Here is a 24,881-nt window from a genome sequence, read left to right as displayed (position 1 = left end):
CTCCGCCTCCTGGGTTCAAGCGATTCTCCTGCCTCAGCCTCCTGAGTAGCTGGGATTACAGGCATGTGCCACCACGCCCGGCTAATTTTTGTATTTTTAGTAGAGACGGGGTTTCTCCATGTTGGTCAGGCTGGTCTTGAACTCCTGACCTCAGGTGATCAGCCTGCCTCATCCTGTTGTGTTTTTTTTAAACATTTTATTCATCCTAAAGCCCTTGAGTGTACAACTTTGGCTTTTTATCAGGGAATCCAGAAGCTTGCTTCTGCACAGTTCAGCTAAGTAATTCTAAACCAAAAAACAGTAATTTTTAAAAACTATTATTTAGGCCGGGTGCAGTGGCTCATGCCTGTAATCCCAGCACTTTGGGAGGCTGAGGCAGGTGGATCACCTGAGGTTGGGAGCTCAAGACCAGCCTGACCAACGTGGAGAAACCCCATCTCTACTAAAAGTACAAAATTAGATGGGAGCTCGAGACCAACCTGACCAACGTGGAGAAACCCCATCTCTACTAAAAATATAAAATTAGGTGTGGTGGTGCACGCCTGTAATCTCAGCTACTCAGGAGGCCAAGGCAGGAGAATCCCTTGAACCCGGGAGGCGGAGGTTGTGGTGAGCCGAGATCACCATTGCACTCCAGCCTGGGGAACAAGAGCAAGACTCCGTTTCAAAAATATATGTATATTATTTAGATATTCATTAGATGTGCAAAAACTAATTTTAAACTAAAGTTATTACTTTCCCACATCTGGGGGATATGATCAATTAGAAAATGAGGATATAAGAAAGATAGCTTTGGCTGGGCGCGGTGGCTCAAGCCTGTAATCCCAGCACTTTGGGAGGCCGAGACGGGCGGATCACGAGGTCAGGTGATCAAGACCATCCTGGCTAACATGGTGAAACCCCGTCTCTACTAAAAAAAAAATACAAAAAACTAGCCGGGCGAGGTGCAGGCGCCTGTAGTCCCAGCTAATGTAGTCCCAGCTACTCGGGAGGCTGAGGCAGGAGAATGGCCTAAACCCAGGAGGCGGAGCTTGCAGTGAGCTGAGATCCGGCCACTGCACTCCAGCCTGGGCTACAGAGCGAGACTCCGTCTCAAAAAAAAAAAAAAAAAAAAAGATAGCTTTGCCCAAGCTGGTGTTTTGTTTTGGTTTTGAGACATTGCTCTGTCACCCAGGGTGGAGTGCAGTGGCTTCATCATGGCTGTCTACAGCCTTGACCTCTCAGGCTCAAGAGATCCTCCCACCTCAGCCTCCTGAATAGCTGGGACCACAGCCACGTGCCACCACACCCATCTAATTGTTTGATTTTTTGTGGAGACACTCTCACTGTGTTGCTCAGGCTGCAAGCTGGTGTTTTAAACAGATGAAGCTGGAAAGTTCTCCAGCTTCTCCAGAGTTGTTTTTTTGAATTGAGGGGTTATGGAGCCTACATGTAAATACAAGTGTGCCTTGAGTTAAATCTCCAGAAAGATTTAGAATGGCCGTGTTGCCAGAGCTCTCCTAGTTAGCCTGCAGGAGTGTCTGAAGTCCATGTCCGTCTGACATATTACCGGAATTAACAAACGCAGGGACGTTCAGTGCTCCTTCATGTGACTTTCTGGCTATCTCACCTGCCACTCAGTGCTGCTGTGATTTAGCAGCCACAGTTTTCCGGAGACCTCCAATGTGTCTGTTGAAATTCAGGGTAAGAGTTGAGAAGTTTCCCTGTTTGTTCTTAAGCGTTCTTACCCTTATCTTAGGTGAAATCAATAGTAAATTTACTCTGACTTTAATGGTCAATAAAGAAGTGCCCTTGCTTCATCCTCTTTATATAAAGCAATAGAGTCATATGGTTCAAAATCAAAACAATATGAAAAGGTATTTTAAACCAGGTAAGTGTCTGAGACAAGTCTTGCCCATTTAGAGGTTTATTTTGCCAAGGTTGAGGATGTGCCTGAGAAGGAGACACAGCCACAGATCTGTGGCCCGCACTCTTTCCAAAGAAGATTTTAGGGCTTTACTTTGTGGGATATGATGAGGTTTCTCTTCAAATAATCTGATCAATATTTTATTCTTTAATTCTTAGTACCCCCCCTTTTTTATCCTTTATTCCTTTGTTAGATGCCCAGGCACGCCACAGTACCAAGTGTTATCAGTGCCAGCTCACATTCCTTTACTTATTTGGAAAGAGGACTAACTTTCTAGCTCATTACAGATACCCCTTCCCCTTCCTCTCCACTTTCTTTTACGTGCCCACTCTATCTAAAAAAATCAAGTGTTTAGCCAAGTGGGATTAGTTTAGATTGTACGACCCGACCCCGGCCGATGGAAAAGGTACAGGGGCAGGACTTATGTCAGGAATAAAGGCTCTCGTGCCCCTTTGTTCAGGTGTGCTCTCATGGCGACTGGCCAACGAGGCACCCCTCTGTGCAGAAGTAAAATTGATTTGCTAAGAATCCTTTGAGTGTTCAATTTCCTTAGGATTTTAAGCATTATTCCTAACAAGTATTTAAAAGGGAAAGAGCAGGAAGGGAGGGAAGAGGGAAAGGAAAATAAAGGAGGGTAGGTAGGGAGATAAGTGGTTACATTCTTGTGAGGCTTTGATTAGCGCTCACCAAATCTACATGTCATAGTGAAAGGAGGGGTAGAGGAACAGTTATGCATTCAGCTCAGTGAATCTACATTTAGCACTCACTAAATCTACATGTTACAGTGAAAGGAGTGGGCAGAGGAACAGTTTACGCATTCAGCTCAGTGAATCTACATTTAGCGCTCACCAAATCTACATGTTACAGTGAAAGGAGCAGGCAGAGGAACAGTTATGCATTCAGCTCAGTAAATCTACATTTAGTGCTCACCAAATCTATGTGTTACAGTGAAAGGAGCGGGCAGAGGAACAGTCATTTATGCCTTCAGCTCAGTGAATCTACATTTAGCACTCACGAAATCAATGTGTTACAGTGAAAGGAGCGGGCAGAGGAACAGTCAGTTATGCATTCAGCTCAGTAAATCTATATTTAGCGCTCACCAAATCTACATGTTACAGTGAAAGCAGCGGGCAGACGAACAGTTAGGCATTCTGCTCAGTACCTCTACGTTTTGTCTCAGGGCTGGTGAGGGATGGTTTCTGGTGTTGTCTTNAAAAAAAAAAAAAAAAAAAAAGATAGCTTTGCCCAAGCTGGTGTTTTGTTTTTGGTTTTGAGACATTGCTCTGTCACCCAGGGTGGAGTGCAGTGGCTTCATCATGGCTGTCTACAGCCTTGACCTCTCAGGCTCAAGAGATCCTCCCACCTCAGCCTCCTGAATAGCTGGGACCACAGCCACGTGCCACCACACCCATCTAATTGTTTGATTTTTTGTGGAGACACTCTCACTGTGTTGCTCAGGCTGCAAGCTGGTGTTTTAAACAGATGAAGCTGGAAAGTTCTCCAGCTTCTCCAGAGTTGTTTTTTTGAATTGAGGGGTTATGGAGCCTACATGTAAATACAAGTGTGCCTTGAGTTAAATCTCCAGAAAGATTTAGAATGGCCGTGTTGCCAGAGCTCTCCTAGTTAGCCTGCAGGAGTGTCTGAAGTCCATGTCCGTCTGACATATTACCGGAATTAACAAACGCAGGGACGTTCAGTGCTCCTTCATGTGACTTTCTGGCTATCTCACCTGCCACTCAGTGCTGCTGTGATTTAGCAGCCACAGTTTTCCGGAGACCTCCAATGTGTCTGTTGAAATTCAGGGTAAGAGTTGAGAAGTTTCCCTGTTTGTTCTTAAGCGTTCTTACCCTTATCTTAGGTGAAATCAATAGTAAATTTACTCTGACTTTAATGGTCAATAAAGAAGTGCCCTTGCTTCATCCTCTTTATATAAAGCAATAGAGTCATATGGTTCAAAAATCAAAACAATATGAAAAGGTATTTTAAACCAGGTAAGTGTCTGAGACAAGTCTTGCCCATTTAGAGGTTTATTTTGCCAAGGTTGAGGATGTGCCTGAGAAGGAGACACAGCCACAGATCTGTGGCCCGCACTCTTTCCAAAGAAGATTTTTAGGGCTTTACTTTGTGGGATATGATGAGGTTTCTCTTCAAATAATCTGATCAATATTTTATTCTTTAATTCTTAGTACCCCCCCTTTTTTATCCTTTATTCCTTTGTTAGATGCCCAGGCACGCCACAGTACCAAGTGTTATCAGTGCCAGCTCACATTCCTTTACTTATTTGGAAAGAGGACTAACTTTCTAGCTCATTACAGATACCCCTTCCCCTTCCTCTCCACTTTCTTTTACGTGCCCACTCTATCTAAAAAAATCAAGTGTTTAGCCAAGTGGGATTAGTTTAGATTGTACGACCCGACCCCGGCCGATGGAAAAAGGTACAGGGGCAGGACTTATGTCAGGAATAAAGGCTCTCGTGCCCCTTTGTTCAGGTGTGCTCTCATGGCGACTGGCCAACGAGGCACCCCTCTGTGCAGAAGTAAAATTGATTTGCTAAGAATCCTTTGAGTGTTCAATTTCCTTAGGATTTTAAGCATTATTCCTAACAAGTATTTAAAAGGGAAAGAGCAGGAAGGGAGGGAAGAGGGAAAGGAAAAATAAAGGAGGGTAGGTAGGGAGATAAGTGGTTACATTCTTGTGAGGCTTTGATTAGCGCTCACCAAATCTACATGTCATAGTGAAAGGAGGGGGTAGAGGAACAGTTATGCATTCAGCTCAGTGAATCTACATTTAGCACTCACTAAATCTACATGTTACAGTGAAAGGAGTGGGCAGAGGAACAGTTTACGCATTCAGCTCAGTGAATCTACATTTAGCGCTCACCAAATCTACATGTTACAGTGAAAGGAGCAGGCAGAGGAACAGTTATGCATTCAGCTCAGTAAATCTACATTTAGTGCTCACCAAATCTATGTGTTACAGTGAAAGGAGCGGGCAGAGGAACAGTCATTTATGCCTTCAGCTCAGTGAATCTACATTTAGCACTCACGAAATCAATGTGTTACAGTGAAAGGAGCGGGCAGAGGAACAGTCAGTTATGCATTCAGCTCAGTAAATCTATATTTAGCGCTCACCAAATCTACATGTTACAGTGAAAGCAGCGGGCAGACGAACAGTTAGGCATTCTGCTCAGTACCTCTACGTTTTGTCTCAGGGCTGGTGAGGGATGGTTTCTGGTGTTGTCTTTGTCCCTTACCTATGAAGATAAGCTGTTAATTTATATTGTTGGGTGAGGGAAACCATCTGGGGAGGTATGTGGCCTTCTGTCTTGTAGCTTATCTGTTTAGGAACAAAAAGAAAAGTATTTTGCATGTTCCATGACTCAATTTCCAGGCTTAACTTTTCCCTTTGGCTAAGTGAACTTGGTCCCAAGATTTTATTTTCCTTTCACAGTGTACCCCATGCCCATCAATCCCATTTCCCCTGCATCCTATAGTTAACCCCTTCGTAAGCAAATACAACTAGATAAATCCTAATTTTCTCTCTTTTTAAAAACTTTATCTTACTGTCCCAATTATGGCACATTTTTACTTTCTAGGTTCTGTGATTTACGGAGTGTTCTGGCTATATAGACAGCTTCTAAATTGTCACCACATTTTGGAACAAGATGTATTATTTTTACTATTTACATTTAACATGAATCATGATCCTAAGTGCATCAGAATGTCTTCATAACATTCACCAAAGAAGAGAGGGCAGCACTGCTCTTCTCCAGTGTGGCTCTCGCCTGGTCCAGTTACCAGAAATAGTTCTTTTGTCGCTGTGATGTCCTGGGTGGGCTTCATTTTTTATTAATGTACTTTGTCTATAGCAACTTCCTGCAACTATGTGAACAGATCTTGAAGACACACAGTGAGGTCTGTTTCCTTTGTCCTCTTAAGTCTTTATGGTTGTTGCTTCTATTGTTTTATTGGTCCCAATGAGAACTGGAGCTGACCTGATGTCATGATCTGTGAAAATAGTTTCTATTAAGGAAGAAGTACCAGGAAATCCCATATGCCACTGTAGACCTGCCTCTCTGGATACCATTTACTATTCCATACTCCAGCTGCTATGCACAATGGTTGTGCATTGAGGCCCCCGTGATGATTAACAGGAGTAGAAGCTGGGTTCAGACACTCTGGCACTTGCATAGGTCAAGGGTTGTGTTGTGCTCTTGCAGCAAATCCCACATAGACATCCATATGCATATTGTCCCACCAACATCCGCTAAGCAGAAACCAGGGTTGAGTACACAACAGTCCCGAGAACATTTGGGTTGCCCGGCCTTAGGTGAGCCTTTTGGGGGCTGCGATTTTGACACCATCTGCTCCATTGTTTCTCAGCTGCTGTGTTCTGACCCATCAATTGTTTCACCGCATTATCATCACGGAAAGCTTGGTCTCCCTCAAAACATGAACTTGGTAGGCCCTGTGTTCCAGTGGGGGCTTTTGGACTTTAGTGTTTAGGACAGAGTCCCGCTCCCCTCTGTGGTGTTGGGGTATTAATGAATCAGCCTTGAAGAGAGAAGGGGCTGGGGCCTCAGCTTCCCAACAGGCCGTCACTGGAGAATGGTCTCCTACCCTCAGATCTTGGGCATTTCCACAGCACACTGTCCCCCATCTCCTGCCAAATACCTACATACGCTCTTGTAATAGGAGGGCTGGGAACTCCACCCAAAACCATACAAAAAGCCAGTATGTGTATTTGGACGCCTCCCCAGCACTCAGTCACCGAGTTCCTCCAGTTCCTCTGTTCCAACAGCAGTCGGTCACTCTCACGCAGTTTAAGTGATTTATTGATGTCTCGGCTAAGCTTGCGACAGTTTCAGGACGTTTCAGCCATCAAGGTCTAAGAAGCCCTTTCCATTCCTGAGGAGCCCTCAGCCAGCCTCCTCCTCCAGCTCCTCACTCTGGCCGCGTAACCCCTCATGGCGTCCATCTTGGACACCCCTTTGTTCGCGTTCCATGCCCCCCACTTTCTTCTTCAGCTCCTCACTCTGGCCGCGTAGCCCCTCATGGCGTCCATCTTGGACACCCCTTTGTTCGCGCTCCAGGCCTCCCACTTGGCCCTGGCTTTCACGTCTGAGGCCGGAGGAGCGGGGATGTCGCAGTCGCCCTGGGTGGCCTGTTTGTAGAAGCCGTAGATGAGCAGCTTCTCCGGATCGCTCACAGGACCCTTCAGCTGCTTGAGGGCCGCGCGCGCCAGCTCGAACTCCACTTGGCACATGAGGGGGTGGAGGCGGTCCCTGGTGCTAGAAGCTGGAGCTGGAGAGTTGGAATGGCGGTTACTACTCAATCTCAGGGGAGGAGGCAGGCACACGATGTTCATGTTTTCTCAAGCACAGGCTGCAAGCTCGGGGTCCAGCGTACTGGAGCCACCCCACCATGTTTGGGCTCACACGGTGCATTTTCTGGGGAGGACCAGCCGTCAAAAGCGTGTAGGATCCGAGCCGCTGCTGTCTGAAGGGGGCGGCGCGCCGCGGCAGGAGCGCCTTGTGCGACTGTGTGTGGGGCGGGCTGGACGCGTGGGAGTGGAAGCTTCTCGTGGTGCTGCTGCGCTGGGTAGTGGGCGGCCCGCGGGAGGCGCTCGGTGGGGGTGAGCTGTGTGCGGGGCACGCCAGGGGTTACCGGGTGAGGGTGAATGCGGGGCCGGGGACTCGTGAGCTGGACCCGCTGAAACCCCGGAAGCGGGGCCGGGCAGGGGACGGTGCGGAGGGGTCTGGGGAGCGACGCCCGGTACCTGAGCGGGGATGGGAGGCCTCTGCCGGAAGGCGGTGCTGTGCGCCTGGCGCTCGCGTTCGTGAGGACTGCGCGTGCGCAGTGGAGACTGTGGGCGGGACCGGGCGGGGTTGTGGGCGGGGCCTGAGCGCGGCCGCCGTGGCGCCTGCGCCGTCCATTGTGCTGTGCGTCCCGCGCCGCGTTTGCGTTCTCGGAGTGGAGGGGGCGTTAGCCCCGCGCAGCCGCCGGCGTCGCCACCATGGACCTAGGTGGGTGCCGCGTCTCTTCAGCCCCGGGTTGCGTCCCGCGATGCGCCACCGGGGCGGTGCTGCCCGGTCGCGTCTCCTGCCGCGCACGCTCGCGCGGGCCTGAAGCCTTCCCCGCGTCGGGGCGGGTCTGGGGGTCCCCGGGTGGCCTTGACGGGGGTGGTCGGGGTCCGGCCGTGCGTTGGGCCGTGTCTTGCCGCCTCCGGCCCCCTCCGCGGGAAAACACCGAGCAGACGTGAAGCGAGAACCCCTGGAAGCGCCCGGAGCTCGCGCACGTGCTTTGAGAAACGGGCTCTCTCCGAGCACCCCCCGGGTCCCCCGGCGGCCTCGTTTCCTGAGTGGCAACTGCGTTCTTGAGTAAGCGTCTTACGCTCCAAGTGTCTTACGCGCATCGGGTTTCCTCATCGACAGAGCTGGGAGAATGGCAGTGTGTCTCCCCCACTGAGTGTTGGGCGACTTTGAATGGAGGTCGCCGAGGTACAGTGTCCCGTGCGGGGCTGCGCGGGTCACACCGCGGTTGGGGCAGCTGCGTTCCTGAGGCGTCACTTTCTGAACCTGCGTGCGTCCTGATTCAGAATCTTGCAAGGTCTGGGAGAGGGGGAACCCTGGAACCAGAAGCTCCCTGCTAAGCCTGGATACAGGCTGCTAAGACCAGGAGGCTGTTCTGGGAGAGCTGGGGGTGAGGCACCCCGAGATGTGTCAGCAGTAGTAGGCTGGGGGGAAATGGTCTGTTTCCCCCCCGCCCCCCAGAGAGCTCTTCAGGAGCGGAATGTTAGAGCTCTTAGGGCTTGGAGCCCCTCAGCCGTAATTGCTTCCCAGCCCCACCACACAGGCGGGGGCACCCTCAGCAAATCGTTTCTGCGCCTCAGTGTCCTCTAAAACGGGAATAATAGTCCTCAAAAGGTGGTTGTGAATCGAAGAGATCTTACATGTGCACCACCTAGCACCGTGCCTGGCATGGAGTAGGCGCATAATAAACCTAAGAAGTGGGCTCCAGCAAGCACTAGTTAACCATCCGTGATGAAGCACCGGAGTATTTTCCAGCCAGTAACTGCCCTGGGACTTACTACTTCACACTGTGGGTACTTACTGCGCCTGGAAGGCAGGTGTTGAGGGCCAGACATCTGCTCAACTAATCCAATAATGCAATAAAATTAAATTTACAGCGTCAGGAGGGACCATATTTTGGGACCCTGGGAGAGCCTCCTGAGCCAGAAAGAAGGGCCGTAACCCCCAGAGAAGTACCCCCTGCAGCCTAACCCTCCGTGGGAGTCAGCCTCAGCTGCTGTGAGCTGAGATGGATTGCCTCCACAAGTGGGTTACATAGTGCTGAACCCTTGTCCTGTTCTGCTCTCATAAATGGTGGGAAGGGTAAGATGGTCCTTAGTTTCCTGGAGTCAGTGTTTTCTCTGCGGGTGTCTGGCCTGTGAAAATGGGGAATATGAGCTCTTGTGGGCATGAGAGACTGAGGAAGGAGTAGCATCTCTCAATCCTAGGAAAGGGGAGAGGACTCAGGAATGAGGAATAGGAAGCAGTATTTGTACCCTCGTTTTAGTTTCTAGGCCAAAGGAAACATGGCTGATAAAGGCCTACATCCTTTGATGTTTCTGAGCTGGGGGAGGCAAAGAATAGTGACAAGATTCTGGACCTGCCAACTATGAAAAGGTTTGGGGAAACCAACATTTACTGATCACCTAACTAGACTCTGTAACCTGATTCTTATTGTAGCTGTATTTATCTATCATAGCGTCCCGGGGAGATGGGGTCAGGAGATAGCAATACCAACCCACTAGAAAGGGCTTGACTGGTATATATCACATGATCCTCAAAGTTATAACATGAAGTCTGTATTATCCCCACATATGCAGAAGGGAGGCTTGGAGAAGCAACTTGACCAAGATCACGTCCTTTTTTTTTTTGGAGATTGAGGGGGGGTCTCATTATGTTACCCCAGCTAGTCTTGAACTCCTGGCCTCAGGGATCCACCTGCCTCAGACCCCCCAAGTAGCTGGGATTACAAGTGCTAGCCACTGCACCTGGCCAGAATCACATTATTTTTAAATGGCTGAGGTAGGATTTAAACCCATGTCTGATTAAACATCCCAAGATGCTTTCCATGGTAAGTCTGTGTCACTCATTAGTTCCCTGAAGGAAGGCTTAATTTAGCACAGTATTTTCTGTATCTGCTCCCTGGTTTCTCCCACAGAGCAGGGCCATGAGTAGCTTGTTTTTGAGCGGAAGGAGCTGTGGGTAGACTGTTTCCCTGAAAGGTAGAAGAATGTTTGAGGCCTGTTCCCAAGGCAAGGTTGTAAAGGGTGAAGGCAGGGCTTGTCTGATTCCTTCTGTGCCCGTTACTCCATGGCTGCGTGATTGCTCTGTGCCCGTTACCCTGTGGCTGTGTGATTACTCTGTGCCCATTACCCTGTGGCTGTGTGATTGCTTCTGTGCCCATTACTCTGTGGCTGTGTGATTGCTGTGTGCCCATTACCCTGTGGCTGTGTGATTGCTGTGTGCCCATTACCCTGTGGCTGTGTGATTGCTGTGTGCCCATTACTCTGTGGCTTTGTGATTTCCTCTGTGCCCATTACTCTGTGGCTGTGTGATTGCTCTGTGCCCATTACCCTGTGGCTGTGTGATTGCTGTGTGCCCGTTACCCTGTGGCTGTATGATTGCTTCTGTGCCTATTACTCTGTGGCTGTGTGATTGCTCTGTGCCCACTACCGTGTGGCTGTGTGATTGCTTCTCTGCCCGTTACCCTGTGGCTATGCACCCTTCACCTGTCATGAGAAGCTCAGCTGTCATGTCCTGTGGTACATTCTCAGTGGCCACTGTAGTTTGCCTTCCTGCTATTTCTAAACCGCTCTCCCCACATCCTCTGCTGGCCCACCCTTTGCTGGAGGGTCTGGCCTCAGCAGCCCAGCTTTTTCTTTTCACACACTTTTCCTGAAGAATCTCATTCACTGTCTTGGTTCCAGTGATCCCTCTGGGCAGATAACTCTCAGAATCACATTTCCCAGCTGACTTCCTTCCTGAACTTCTACCCGGCGTTTCCATTGCTGGAGGACGTCTGTACCTCGATAACCAAAGCTGAACTCATCTGTCCTCACACCTGTTCTGATTCTCCACCATTCCCTATATGTGGCGCCACCCGGTTCCCAGGCTGGAGAGCTCGGAAGCCATTCTGGATTCCTCGGCCAGGTCCTTCTGACTCCAGCTCTGCAGTGGCTCTTGTAGCCATCCCTTCTCCCCTTCCGCTGATGTCATTGAAAACCCTTGTCATCTCTAACCATGATCGCCTACTAACAGCAGTGGCCATCTGGAAACATTTTCACTATACTGTCTTATTTGGCTTGTCTACGTGCAGGGCCCTTGAACATCTGTGAAGAAATGACTATTCTGCACGGAGGCTTCTTGCTGGCCGAGCAGCTGTTCCGCCCCAAGGAACTGGCAGAATTGACAAAGTCTGACTGGGAACGTGTTGGATGCCCCATCGTGGAGGCCTTAAGGGAGATCTCCTCGGCCGCAGCACACTCCCAGCCCTTTGCCTGGAAGAAGAAAGCTCTGATTATCATCTGGGCCAAGGTTCTGCAGCCACACCCCGTGACCCCCTCCGACACAGAGACGCGGTGGCAGGAAGACCTGTTCTTCTCGGTGGGCAACATGATCCCCACCATCAACCACACTGTCCTCTTTGAGCTGCTCAAATCCCTGGAAGCTTCTGGACTCTTTATCCAGCTCCTGATGGCCCTGCCCACCACCATCCGCCATGCAGAACTAGAGCGCTTTCTGGAGCACGTGACCGTTGACACTTCTTCTGAAGACGTGGCCTTCTTCCTGGACGTCTGGTGGGAGATGATGAAGCACAAGGGTCACCCGCAGGACCCCCTGCTCTCCCAGTTTAGTGCAATGGCCCATAAGTACCTGCCTGCCTTAGATGAGTTCCCCCATCCTCCAAAGAGGCTTAGGTCAGACCCAGACGTGTGCCCCACCATGCCCCTGTTGGCCATGCTGCTCCGCGGGCTGATGCAGATCCAAAGTCAGATCCTGTGCCCGGGGAGGAGGTGCTGTGCGCTGGCCAACCTGGCCGACATGCTGACCGTGTTTGCACTGATGGAGGACGACCCCCAGGAGGTGTCTGCAACCATGTATCTGGACAAACTGGCCACCGTGATCTCCGTGTGGAACTCGGACACCCAGAACCCCTACCATCAGCAGGCGCTGGCAGAGAAGGTGAAGGAGGCAGAACGGGATGTCAGCCTGACCTCACTGGCCAAACTCCCCAGTGAGACCATTTTCGTGGGCTGCGAGTTCCTGCACCGCCTGCTGCGGGAGTGGGGGGAGGAGCTGCAGGCCGTGCTCCGCAGCAGCCAGGGGACAAGTTATGACAGCTACCGGCTATGCGACAGTCTGACTTCCTTCAGTCAGAACGCAACGCTCTACCTGAACCGCACCAGCCTGTCCAAAGAGGAGAGGCAGATGGTCTCTGAGCTGGCGGAGTGTGTCAGGGACTTCCTGAGGAAAACGAGCACGGTGCTGAAGAACAGGGCCTTGGAGGACATCACAGCTTCCATTGCCATGGCCGTCATCCAGCAGAAGATGGACCGCCATATGGAAGTGTGCTACATTTTTGCTTCTGAGAAGAAGTGGGCCTTCTCGGAGGAGTGGGTAGCCTGCCTGGGGAGTAACAGGGCCCTCTTCCGAGAGCCAGACTTGGTGTTGAGGCTGCTGGAAACAGTGATAGACGTCAGCACAACTGACAGGGCCGTCCCTGAGTCTCAGATCCGGCAGGTGATCCACCTGGTCCTGGAATGTTACGCAGACCTCTCCCTGCCAGATAAAAATAAAGTCCTTGCAGGTATCCTGCATTCCTGGGGGCGAGAGGGCCTCTCTGAAAAGTTGCTGGCTTATGTGGAGGGTTTTCAGGAAGACCTCAATACGACTTTTAACCAGCTCACTCAGAGTGCCTCTGAACAGGGCTTGGCGAAAGCTGTGGCCTCCGTGGCCCGCCTGATCATAGTGCACCCGGAAGTCACGGTGAAGAAAATGTGCAGCCTGGCTGTGGTCAATCTCGGCGCCCACAAGTTCCTGGCCCAGATTCTCACTGCCTTCCCTGCCCTTCGGTTCGTGGAAGAGCAGAGTCCCAATTCATCTGCCACGTTCATGGTGTCATGCCTCAAAGAAACCGTCTGGACGAAGTTCTCTACACCCAAGGAAGAAAAGCAATTTTTAGAGCTCCTGAACTGCCTGATACATCCCGTGAAGCCCCAGGGGATTCCAGTGGCTGCTCTTCTTGAGCCAGAGGAGGTGCTGAGGGAGTTTGTCCTGCCTTTCTTGAGGTTAGATGTTGAAGAGGTAGACCTCAGTCTGAGGATCTTCATCCAGACTCTAGAAGCAGACACGTGCCGAGAGGAGCACTGGCTCCACACCTGCTCCCCGTTTCCACTCCTCTTCAGCTTGTGCCAGCTCTTGGACGGCTTCAGCAAATACTGGCAGCTCCCCAAGGAGAAGCGGTGCCTCTCTTTGGATAGGAAGGATCTGGCGATCCATATCCTGGAGCTCCTGTGTGACATCGTATCAGCCAATGCCGAGACCTTCTCCCCGGACGCCTGGGTCAAGTCCCTGTCCTGGCTCCACCGCAAGTTAGAACAGCTGGACTGGACTGTGGGCCTGAGGCTGAAGAACTACTTTGAGGGGCACTTCAAGTGTGAAGTGCCAGCCACACTTTTTGAGATCTGTAAGCTTTCAGAAGATGAGTGGACCTCCCAGGCCCACCCAGGCTACGGGGCCGGCACGGGGCTCCTGGCCTGGATGGAGTGCTGCTGTGTCTCCAGTGGCATCTCAGAGAGGATGCTGTCTGTCTTGGTGGTGGACGTGGGCAATCCTGAGGAGGTCAGACTGTTCAGCAAAGGCTTTCTGGTGGCCCTGGTACAAGTCATGCCTTGGTGCAGCCCTCAGGAGTGGCAGCGCCTTCACCAGCTGACCAGGAGACTGCTGGAGAAGCAGCTTCTCCATGTCCCATATAGCCTGGAATATATTCAGTTTGTTCCCCTGCTCAACCTGAAGCCGTTTGCCCAGGAGCTGCAACTCTCCGTACTCTTCCTGAGGACTTTCCAGTTTCTCTGCAGCCAGAGCTGTCATAATTGGCTTCCTCTGGAGGGCTGGAACCACGTGGTCAAACTCCTCTGTGGCAGTCTGACCCGCCTGCTGGACTCAGTCAGGCTGATACAGTCAGCTGGCCCTTGGGCCCAAGGACCAGAGCAGGACCTGACCCAGGAAGCCCTGTTCGTCTACACCCAGGTGTTCTGCCATGCTCTGCACATCATGGCCATGCTCCACCCGGAGGTCTGTGAGCCACTCTACGTTTTAGCCTTGGAAACCCTCACCTGCTATGAGACTCTGAGCAAGACCAACCCTTCTGTCAGCTCCTTGCTCCAGAGGGCGCACGAGCAGCGCTTCTTAAAGTCCATTGCTGAGGGCATCAGCCCCGAAGAACGGCGCCAAACCCTGTTGCAGAAGATGAACAGCTTCTGACCTGCGTGGGGAGCTGGGCCCCAACGTGGCGGGTCTGCAGAAGATCAATAGCTTCTCACCTGCACAGGGGGAGCAGAAAAGCTGGGCCTCAGCATGGCAGGTCTGCAGGGGCCAGACCCGAGCAGCCTGGACGTGACAGTTACGTGAAACTGTCCCCACAAAGTCATGGCAATAATCGTGCACAGAAAATAGTTTGTTGGGTGTTTGTAACGTACAAACTATCATAAAAATTCTCCTCTTTTGCATCTCACTTTGTCTCTTCTAAGTCAGCCTCAGCAATAGCCCAGGATTAAGTATGCTCTGAAATTGGGTTTAGTGTCTTCAAGATCAAATGCAGCCAGGAGGAACATGTTCATAACTGGACTTTTCCATCCTAGATTTTGGCAAATAAGCCCAAAGTTGAAACCATGTGAGTGGAAAAAGCACTGCAGGGTACGTATAACCCCCTTCAAGAGTTATTTCGTCTTTTAATGTTTTTTCTTGAGGTATCTTGGAAAGGACAGCAGCTTGGAAAATAATCCAGTCCAGCCCTGGTTCTGCCTCTGGCCATGAGATTGCTGTGCCCGAGAGGCCTGCACAATTCTAAAGTGAGAGGATTGGAGGACCAAGATAAACTCAGCAGTGAGGGGCTAGGTTAATGACCTCAAGAAAATGGGCCCCCTCTGAATTGAGGAGTGTGTACAGTCTGTTGCTCAGGCTGGCTTTGAACCCTTGGACTCAAGAGATCTCCCACCTCAGCCTCCTGAGTAGCTGGGACAATAAGCACTCCCACTTACCTCCCATACAGTCTTAACTCCCTCTATTCAGTCACCCACAAAGGGACTACTGTGAAGACGAGACCCGGCAAACCCAGCAGAGATGTGCTGAATGGATGGGCCACATTAACTTCTGCCTTAGGAGGGGCTGTCGAGGTTTGGATGAATGAATGGTTTGGGTAAGGGAATGACGTGTGCAGGAATGTAAAAAATGAGTTTGGGCCGGGTGCGGTGGCTCACACCTGTAATCCCAACACTTTGGGAGGCTGAGGTGGGAGGATCACTTGAGACCAGCCAATATATGAAGGCCCTGTCTCTTCAAAAAAAAAAAAATACAAAAATTAGCTGGGTATGGTGACACACAACTGTAGTTCCAGCTACTCAGGAGGCTAAAGCAGGAGGATCACTTGATCCTGGGAGGTAGAGGCTGCAGTAAGCTGAGATCACACCACTGCATGCCAGCCTTGGTGACAGAGTGAGACCCTGTCTCAAAAAAAAAAAAAAAAAGTGGGCTAGACATGGTCACTCACACCTATAATAATCCCAGTGCTTTGGGAGGCTGAGGCAGGAGGATCACTTGAGGCCAGGAGCTTGAGACCAGCCTGGGCAACCGAGATAACCTGTCTCTACAAAAAGAAAAAAAAAATGAGTTTAAGGTGTTTGAGGTATGAGGAAACAGAATTGGCTGGGGACATGTTTATTGTGTGAGATGAATAGGGGGAAAAGAGTATGTCCCATCACTACCTCCACATCCACACCCTCCTTCCCAGTGGGGCATTACTCAGGTTCTCTCCTCAGGTAAAGTAGGCTTGGCTCTTTGACCAATAATTGGGCTTCCACTCTCCCAATTCCTAGTAAGATTCACTTAGGAAGAAAGGGTCTCAAGTTACATGTGACCACTATATGCTTGAACTCTGGGAACCTTCAGTGTATTATTGGGACCATGAACCACACAAATAGGTTTGAGTAAGGTGTGAGCTAGACCTTTCTGGAGGCTGACAGCATTCACAACACACCCCTCTGCTAGTTACATGGACATAGACGTGGAGCTACAGCACACAGCAGCCGGTCAGGTTGGGTCACAGGATGATTCTTACAGGAAACTGATATCGATGTATTTCACAAATGAGAATAAGTTGGGAATGTTAGTGCAATTTAATCACCATAAGGGTGACTTTTAAAGATACACTGATAGTTTAAAAAACAGAAAAAGACAATTAAAAAATAAGCATTTTGTTCTTTAAATGGTATCAATTAAAGACTAAACAGTCAAAATGAGACATCATTCAGTCCTTTAGACGTTCACAATTAATTAAAAGGCACTTTAAAAATCCACTTTTTAAACTACCACTTGAGAACACATGGTAGCACAGTCTCAAACACATCCTAGTTGATAGGGAATGATGAGTGTTGGCACCAGAAAATCCTGCTTGCAGAAGGGGGCGCAGGTGTCGGTCCACAGGACAGCCTCTGGCCAGGCTGGCTGCCCCCTCGCTCTGCAGCCTTCTGTGGCTAAATGGCAGGACACACACAGGAATGGGCCTTGGACCACAAGCTCTGGCATATCAGGAGGCTGAGTACTCCAGTACTCTGCAGTCTGGATGACAGTTTGTGGTTTGGAGTACAGAAGTTGGTTTCCACATCACATGAAAAGGACAGTGTCATAGAGTGGGGTTACCCAGTAAACATCTACCAAAGCCTTCATTTCATGTTGTCGCTGTAGTTTTTATGAGCACGTACTCTGCATATGGATATGGGGAAAACTGGGCATGAAGGGGTGTGTTAAAAAGAATAGTATCTGTGACTGACAGCAGTAAGCTCACAAGTTTGACACTGTCAGACTTAACAAGTCAGCCTGCAAAGGTTGTGCTGGCCTCTTGGCCACACTACCTACTCAGGTTCCCATCCTTGCCTCCTGCCTGCCCCCACCCCCAGCCCCACCAGTGAGACTTCTGATTGGAAGTCAGTAGACATAAGAATTCAACTCTGACCCATGGATGACAGGATGACGCAAAGAAGCAATGGGTTATCTAGTAAACGAACAAAAACTACCTACCCACAGTGATTGTCCCAGGCCAATGTCACAAGAAGACATTACTTCCAAGAACCAAGTCATCCCTTGCTTCTGTGGGTCCAGTGCCGTGGGTACTGCCCTGAGTGGTTGGAAAGGTAGGTAGCTGCCGATATAGGGACAGGCAGATGCGCAGACACTTATCACCCTGGTCCACCGATCACACCCCATGCTTCCACCTCCCAGAACTCTTGAGATAAGACCCAAAGGATCTTTGGGCTTGCATTAAAAACACTTTGCTGTCCGTGGAGGTCTGACAGGACCCAATAGTTGTTACTATAAAAGTGCTTTTGCAAATAGGGCAAGTTAGAAGAAGGAGGTAATACGAATATTCTTTAGAAAAACTCAAATCCATCTGCTTATCAATACCCAAAAGTCTGAGGCCACCCAGGGCACAATTCAGTCCATGGAATGCTGAGTGGAGGAGGCAGCTGGTGTGAGGCTGCGCCTGACTCCCAGGAGCATTTAGCCATCCTTTTTGGCTTGGGGAGTGTCAAAGAGCCGGACTGCCTTCCTGCACAGCAGACAGAACCAGTAGAGCTGAGGAGCTACGAGGAAGGCATTGGCTATGTTGCAGTAGAAGGGGATGCTGAAGGGTACTTGGAGCAGGCTTAGTCCCTGCTGGCGGCCATAGGACCAGTACATGAAGGGGAAGAGAAGGATCCGACAGCAAAAGAAGGTGGCCAGTGTGAGGATTCCATTCACCTTGTACAGAAGGGTGTGCTGCTGCTTTAGCTGCAAAAGGAGAGGAAGGAAAAAGGTAAGGTCCCTAAGAAGCTGGGCATCAGGGAGTGACTGGCCCAAGTCCCAACACAGTGAAAGCCATGCAGGTGCTCATCAAGACCTCGGCCGTCAGACTCCCTGGCGCCCAGACGTTTGTCTAGTTTTCTGACACTTGGAGAAGACATTCTTGAACACTATCATGTTGATATGTACAGATAACCTCATTTTCTCCAATAGTGATGTTGAATTTGACCCAGGCCACCCAGCTATATTCCAGGAGTATAGAAACCATGGATTGAAGTATGTGACCAGGAAAAAGATAGAATGAACTGTATCAAACTTAGATCAAACCTACAATTTCATCCCCATTGGCTGAGATGACCAGCCGACCTGTAAGGCTGTTGAAGGATCTCCCATCCCACTCTTCCTGGCATTAGGGATTTCTCCACACCCACCATCTCTGAAGGAAAAGCAGAATCCACTCCCTCCCACACTCCTGCCATTTCATTCATACATGCCTGAATCAGAACCCTGCCCAGTGACACAAATGGAGTGCTCAGTTCTGCCATGAAGATGCAGCCGACAAAGAAATCCCCGAGGTCTCCCCGAAGGCTCTGCAGATGACAAAACGAAAAGGGGAAGTAAGTGGAGGTTAAGAAGCCACCAGAAGGAAAATTCCAGCGGGGGCTATTGAAAAGGGTAACTGTGAAGGGCAAGGGCAGACCCAGTTACTGTCCCGCTGCTTCCGTGCAACAGCACTTTGATGGTCCAAGCCCTAGGATCCAGAGGCAAATTCAAGACAGGATGATGGCATCACGCACCAAGCTTTGAATTTTGATGACAGCCGGAAGGAACGCTGCAGCCTACTTTTGTGTATTGAACTGAGTCATGCCAAGACGTAGCCTGTTCGGTTCAACAAAATGTGCCAGGTCCCGGGCTAGATGTTAGGGTCTGAAAGCACCCTAGATGTTCTGGTTCCTAGATGGTAGGGCCCACAGACTTCTTGAAGAATTTAGTGCACGTTAACTCTTTCTATTTATTGATTTATTTAGAGACAGAGTTTTGCTCTTGTTGCCCAGGCTGGAGTGCAATGGTGCTATCTCAGCTCACTGCAACCTCTGCCTCCTGGGTTCAAATGATTCTCCCACCTCAGCCTCCTGAGTACTTGGAACTACAGATGCACATCATCATGCCCAGCTAATTTTTGTATTTTTAGTAGAGATGGGGTTTCACCATGTTGGCCAGGCTGGTCTCAAACTTCTGACTGGGATTACAGGCGTGAGCCACCTCGCCCAGCCTCCTTTTTCAAGAAAGCAATAAACATAGTAAAATATCAGTTCTGCCACTTAGTACCACTGAGTGATGTAAGAATACTCTTAGAACCCCCGTTTCTTCATATACAGCTAATAGTTTCTAATAGTTTGTAATATTTAGCAGGCTATGAACTTTTAAATCACATGCCTGGCAGGGCGCAGTGGCTCATGCCTATGATCCCAGCACTTTGGGAGACCGAGATGGGAGGTTCCCTTGAGCCCAGGAGTTCCAGATCGGCCCGGGCATCATAAGGAGACCCCATCTCTTTATTTAAAAAATAATAAATAATAAAACATGCCAGCCAGGAGTAGTTGCTCACACCTGTAATCCCAGCCACTTTGGGAGGCTGAGGCAGGTGGATCACTTGAGGTCAGGAGTTCGAAACCAGCCTCACCAACATGGTGAAACCGTCTCTACTAAAAATAAAAAAATTAGCCAGGCATGGTGGCGTGCACCTGTAAACCCAGCTAATTGTAAGGCCGAGGCGGGAGAATCACTTGAACCCGGGAGGCAGAGGTTTCAGTGAGCCAAGATTGCGCCATTGCACTCCAGCCTGGGCAACAAGAGCAAAATGCCATCTCAAAAAATGAATAGATAAATAAATGAATAAATAATAAAAATAAATAAAACGCATGCCTTTCCCCTCAGCTTTCCCATTGCTTTTCCTTTTTGGGTGGGCTTCTATGGGGAAATGGATCTGGGGAGAAATTAGTAGCATATTTGCTTTGAGAATCTGTGTTTTGTGATATCAGAATAATCCACACAGTGCTCTCTGGCACTGTTGTGTTGCTTTGTATTATATTTGTATTTTATGTCATTTTTATCTTGTATTGAACTAAGGATAGAACCTCTGACAAACAGGAGGGCATCACAGAGGGCTGGGGGTTTGTTAAAAAGAATGCTGGGGCCGGGCGCAGTGGCTCACGCCTGTCATCCCAGCACTTTGGGAGGCCGAGGCAGGAGGATCAATTGAGTCCAAGAGTGTGAGACCAGCCTGGGCAACATGGAGAAACCCCTACAGAAATTACAGGAATCAGCTGGACGTGGTGGCATGTGCCTGTGTTCCCAGCCACCTGGGAAGCAGAGGTAGGAGGATCACTAGAGGCCAGTAGTTTGAGGCTATAGTGAGCTGTGATCACACAACTGCACCCCACCCTGGGTGACAGTGAAACCCTGTCTCAAAAAAGAAAAACAAAAAGGATGTTGATGTTGATATTGGTGAGGAGGATCACGAGCGTTTCACACATAATGGTGTTCCTCCACTGTTCACCTGGGGGAGGTGGCTGCTGAAGCAGCAGGCACAAGGAGAATGGGTGCCTATGAGTGGGAAAGAAAAGAGGGGCAATCCCGACTCATAAGTAATGGTCAAGACGTCCAGCTCAGGCCGGGCGTGGTGGCTCATGCCTGTAATACCAGAACTTTGGGAGGCTGAGGAGAGTGGATCATTTGAAGTTAGGACTTTGAAACCAGCCTGGCCAATATGGCAAAACCCCATCTCTACTAAAAATACAAAAAGCCGGGCATGGTGGTGGGCACCTGTAATCCCAGCTACTCAGGAGGCTGAGGCAGGAGAATCACTTGAACCTGGGAAGTGGAGGTTGCAATGAGCCGAGACAGTGCCACTGCACTCCAGCCTGGCCAACAGAGTGAGACTCCGTCTCAAAAATAAATAAAAAAATAAAGACATCCAGCTCAACCCAGCTGCTGGTCTGCTGTCCTGGAAGGCCATACCTGTGCGACTGGCACAAGGACGAAGAGAATGACCGCATGATGTGTGATCATGAGGCGGTTTCGACTTAGGAAGCTTCGAAGCGTGAGGGAGGGCCCACGGTTCTGGTCTCTGGTTCGGCACCAATCACAGAGGTACATGGCGTATGAGTCATAGATCATGTATGGAATCAGAAACCACACATACTCCCGGGCAAGCCAGTGCCTGAAAGAAAGCATATGAATGGCCCGTGAAATCATTGTGGATATCCATTACCAAGGCTCACAGCCAAGCTTGGTGCTTCATCAGCTATTATTACTCCAAATACTTGACAATGAAGATGTTGAAACTGATAAGTAGGGAGAGCAGACCACTTTCTCTCCATTTCAGGGCTGATTCATGAGTGTCAAAGGCAAAAAGCAGGCATTCACTCAGCCCGCCTGTTTAAGCAGCTTGCTGTCACTACGTGTACATGTTCTGGCATTTTGTGATAAAACTGATTTTGGGCCAGGCGCAGTGGCTTAAGCCTGTAATCCCAGCACTTTGGGAGGTCGAGACGGGCGGATCACGAGGTCAGGAGATCGAGACCATCCTGGCTAACACGGTGAAACCCCGTCTCTACTAAAAGTGCAAAAAAACTAGCCGGGCGAGGTGGCGGGCGCCTGTAGTCCCAGCTACTGGGGAGGCTGAGGCAGGAGAATGGCATAAACCCAGGAGGTGGAGCTTGCAGTGAGCCAAGATCCGGCCACTGCACTCCAGCCTGGGCGACAAAGCGAGACTCCGTCTCAAAAAAAAAAAAACAAACAAAAAAACCCACTGATTTTGATATAGATAGATATACAGATAATTCAACAGCCCCCGCAAGAAGCTGATTTGGAAAGTGTCCCAAATCACAAATCCAATATTTCTGGTTTAATTCCTCAGTTGCTCAACAGTTGGGGGTTTACTGACTTAAATCCTGGAACCTGTGAGTTTTGCGTCTGCATGCAACCCCACTCTACGGAGTTTCTGGGAGGCAACCCTGGCCATTTTCTTTACAATTCTAGAGCTGGCCGGGCGCAGTGGCTCACACCTGTAATCCCAGCACTTTGGGAGGCTGAGGCGGGTGGATCACGAGCTCAGCAGTTCAAGACTCACCTGACCAACCTGGTGAAACCCCGTCTCTACTAAAAATACAAAAATTAGCCGGGTGTGGTGACACACACCTGTAATACCAGCTACTCAGGAGGCTGAGGCAGGAAAATCGCTTGAACCTGGGAGGCAGAGGTTGCAGTGAGCTGAGATCGCACCACTGCACTCCAGCCTGGGTAACAGAGTGAGATGCTGTCTCAAAAAACAAAACAAAACAAAGCAGGTCTGGAAATGAGCCTGGAGCTCAAGGGCCACATTACGGCAGTTAGGGACCAGGAGAGAGGCTAGGTCAAAAGACAGTTTTCCCATTTACTTGTCCAAAGGGGCTGAATCAATATTTGCTGAATGGAATAATAGTTGATCACTGTCCTAGAGCAGATTAGAAGGGAAGTCTTAGCAATTCATACCATGTGGTTCCCAATGATAAAGAAGCATTCCACAGATGTTTTCTGTGAAGAAACATCTAAACAAAATCACGTACTATCCAAGGACTCCATTCACTTGGTCAGCGAATGTTTGATGGATATCCACGGGTTAGGTAGAAGATCATTTAGTTGTATGGTTCTCAAGCTACTAAATTGTAAGCCAAGGGCCCTCAAATCTTTATTAACTTTGTCTCTGATTTCGGACGGAGCCTGTCCACCGAACTGCAACACTGGAAATACAGTCCACAGAGGCGCCATCTGAATTTCTGCTTGAGCAACTCTGCACTTACCACGGCGTAAATAATGCATAAACAAATCAGGCAAGCAAGTAATGGCAAGTATAACACTTGTAGGTGAATTCATTAGCCAGCCTCCTTTTTTGTTTGTTTTTTTGAGACAAAATCTCGCTCTGTCGCCCAGGCTGGATGTAGTGGCACAATTTCAGCTCACTGCAACCTCCGACTTGCGGGTTCAAACGAGTAGTTGGGATTACAGGCACCTGCCACCACGTCCGGCTGTTTTCTTTTCTTTTTTTTTTATTTTAAGTAGAGATGGGGGTTTCACCATGTTGGCTGGGCTGGTCTCAAGCTCCTGACCTCAAGTGATCCACCCACCTCAGCCTCCCAAATTGTTGGGATTACAGGCGTGAACCACCACACCTGACCTAGCCAGGTTCCATGTGATAAAAAGATGCAGTACTCATTCCAGTGCCCATCTATGGTCTCAGGTGCTTTCTTGAAGCTGTTTGAAGTAAAATACCTACAAACAGCCACTAAAATTTTAGCTGAAATATAACCGGCCTCTCCCCTTGAAGGGAACCTAAGGTTTTCATATTTTCACCAATTCAGATACGAGATCTGGAATTGTGACTCATGGGTAGACTCCTCTGAAGATTTATGAGCAAGAGATTATAATCTTCACCACCACCAGCCTGTGATTTAACTTTCTTTGTAAAATGAAGATGATAATCCTTGTCTTACTTACCTGTCAAAGTTGCAGTGAAGATTACATAATTAAATGTGGGAAAGTCGGCCAGGCACCGTGGCTTATGCCAGTAATCCCAGCATTTTGGGAGGCCGAGGCGGGCGGATCATCTGAGATCAGGAGTTCGAGACCAGCCTGGCCAACATGGCTTTACTAAATATACAAAAATTAACCAGACATGGTGGCACATGCCTGTAATCCTAACTACTCAGGAGGCTGAGGCAGGAGAATCACTTGAACCTGGGAGGTGGAGTTTGCAGTGAGCCAAGGTCGTGCCCCTGCACTCCAGCCTGAGTGACAGAGACTCCATCTCGATTAAAAAAAAAAAAAAGCGGGAGAAGGGGAGTCCTTTTAAATGTTAAAAGGTACTATACAGGCTGGGCATGGTGGCTCACACCTATGATTCCTGCACTTTGGGAGGCCTAAGTGGGAGAAGGGCTTGAGCCCAGGCGTTCCAGACCAGCCTGGGTGACACAGCGAGACCCCATCTAAAAACAAAGTACTATCTGAATTAAGTACTTAAATTGAGAACACAGCCTGGAGCTGTGACCTAGCTATTTTAGGGGGTCTGAACGCCTTTAAGAATCTGACCAAATCCTTGGCCCCATACCACATTCTGCCTATAATTTGGGGGAATTTATAGATGATAACTCCTGTCTAATCACATTCTGTATGAAGACATAAAATGAGAAGGCACATAATAGAAAAATACTTAGTGTATAGTATATGAACCCTGAAAGGCCTTTTCTGGCTGGGTGCAGTGGGCTCACGCCTGTAATCCCAACACTTTGGGAGGCCCAGGCAGGAGGATCGTTGGAGGCCAGGAGTTCAAGACCAGCCTGGGCAACATAGGGAGACCCCTGTCTCTACCAAAAAAAAAAAAAAAAAAAAAGCCAGGCATAGTAGTGTGTACCCGTAGTCCAAGCTTGGGAGGCTAAGGAAGAAGGGTGGCTTGAACCCAGGAGTTCAAGACTATGGTCAGCTATGATCATGCCACTGCACCTCAGCCTGGGCGACAGAGACCCTGTCTCCACGGGAAAAAAATAAAGTAAAAATATGCTGGGTGTGGTGGCTCACACCTGTAATGCCAGCACTTTGTAAGGGTGAGGCAGAAAAATGACTTGAGCCCAGGAGTTCAAGACCAGCCTGGGCAACATAGTGAGACCCTGTCTTTAAAAAAAAAAAAAAGTTGAACCCAGCCACTCAAATATTAACCTCTGGTGTCTACAATCAACCTCACTTGGTCTATCTTCTCTTAGCATCTACTATTCATCACCAATAGCCAGTTTTGTTTTAAAAAAGCAGAAGAGG

At 49.4% G+C, this 24,881-nt stretch overlaps 4 protein-coding genes across 4 annotated transcripts in view; 2 read left to right on the top strand and 2 right to left on the bottom strand.

The window, feature by feature from the left end:
* Positions 1–6,723: 6,723 nt before the first annotated feature.
* On the bottom strand, positions 6,724–7,849 carry LOC108523359 (diazepam-binding inhibitor-like 5). Its single transcript, XM_017863985.1, has 2 exons — positions 7,685–7,849; positions 6,724–7,209 (listed from the first exon to the last, which is right to left on the bottom strand). The coding sequence occupies exons 1-2, from the start codon at positions 7,839–7,841 to the stop codon at positions 6,929–6,931; spliced, it is 438 nt and encodes a 145-aa protein (XP_017719474.1). The 5' UTR covers positions 7,842–7,849; the 3' UTR covers positions 6,724–6,928.
* Positions 7,772–14,765, top strand: GEMIN4 (gem nuclear organelle associated protein 4). Its single transcript, XM_017863771.1, has 2 exons — positions 7,772–7,931; positions 11,293–14,765. The coding sequence occupies exons 1-2, from the start codon at positions 7,922–7,924 to the stop codon at positions 14,457–14,459; spliced, it is 3,177 nt and encodes a 1,058-aa protein (XP_017719260.1). The 5' UTR covers positions 7,772–7,921; the 3' UTR covers positions 14,460–14,765.
* VPS53 (VPS53 subunit of GARP complex) overlaps positions 7,846–24,881 on the top strand; it is a 219,125-nt gene continuing 202,089 nt past the window's right edge. The window contains exon 1 of the mRNA XM_017864189.1: positions 7,846–7,931. Within this exon, the coding sequence (XP_017719678.1) occupies positions 7,922–7,931 (10 nt within the window). The 5' untranslated portion in view covers positions 7,846–7,921. The remainder of the gene's footprint in view (positions 7,932–24,881) is intronic.
* The window catches only part of TLCD3A (TLC domain containing 3A), a gene marked incomplete at its 5' end in the record, with an annotated part of 10,260 nt that continues 1,729 nt past the window's right edge, over positions 16,351–24,881 (bottom strand). Inside the window, 3 exons of the mRNA XM_017864087.1 lie at positions 16,351–18,020; positions 18,527–18,622; positions 21,054–21,255. Coding sequence (XP_017719576.1) covers positions 17,751–18,020; positions 18,527–18,622; positions 21,054–21,255 — 568 coding nt within the window. The remainder of the gene's footprint in view (positions 18,021–18,526; positions 18,623–21,053; positions 21,256–24,881) is intronic.

The sequence above is a fragment of the Rhinopithecus bieti genome, unplaced genomic scaffold (assembly GCF_001698545.2).
Source record: "Rhinopithecus bieti isolate Rb0 unplaced genomic scaffold, ASM169854v2 scaffold_22, whole genome shotgun sequence".
Lineage (NCBI taxonomy): Eukaryota > Metazoa > Chordata > Mammalia > Primates > Cercopithecidae > Rhinopithecus > Rhinopithecus bieti.
This window is presented reverse-complemented; position numbering and strand designations above follow the sequence as displayed.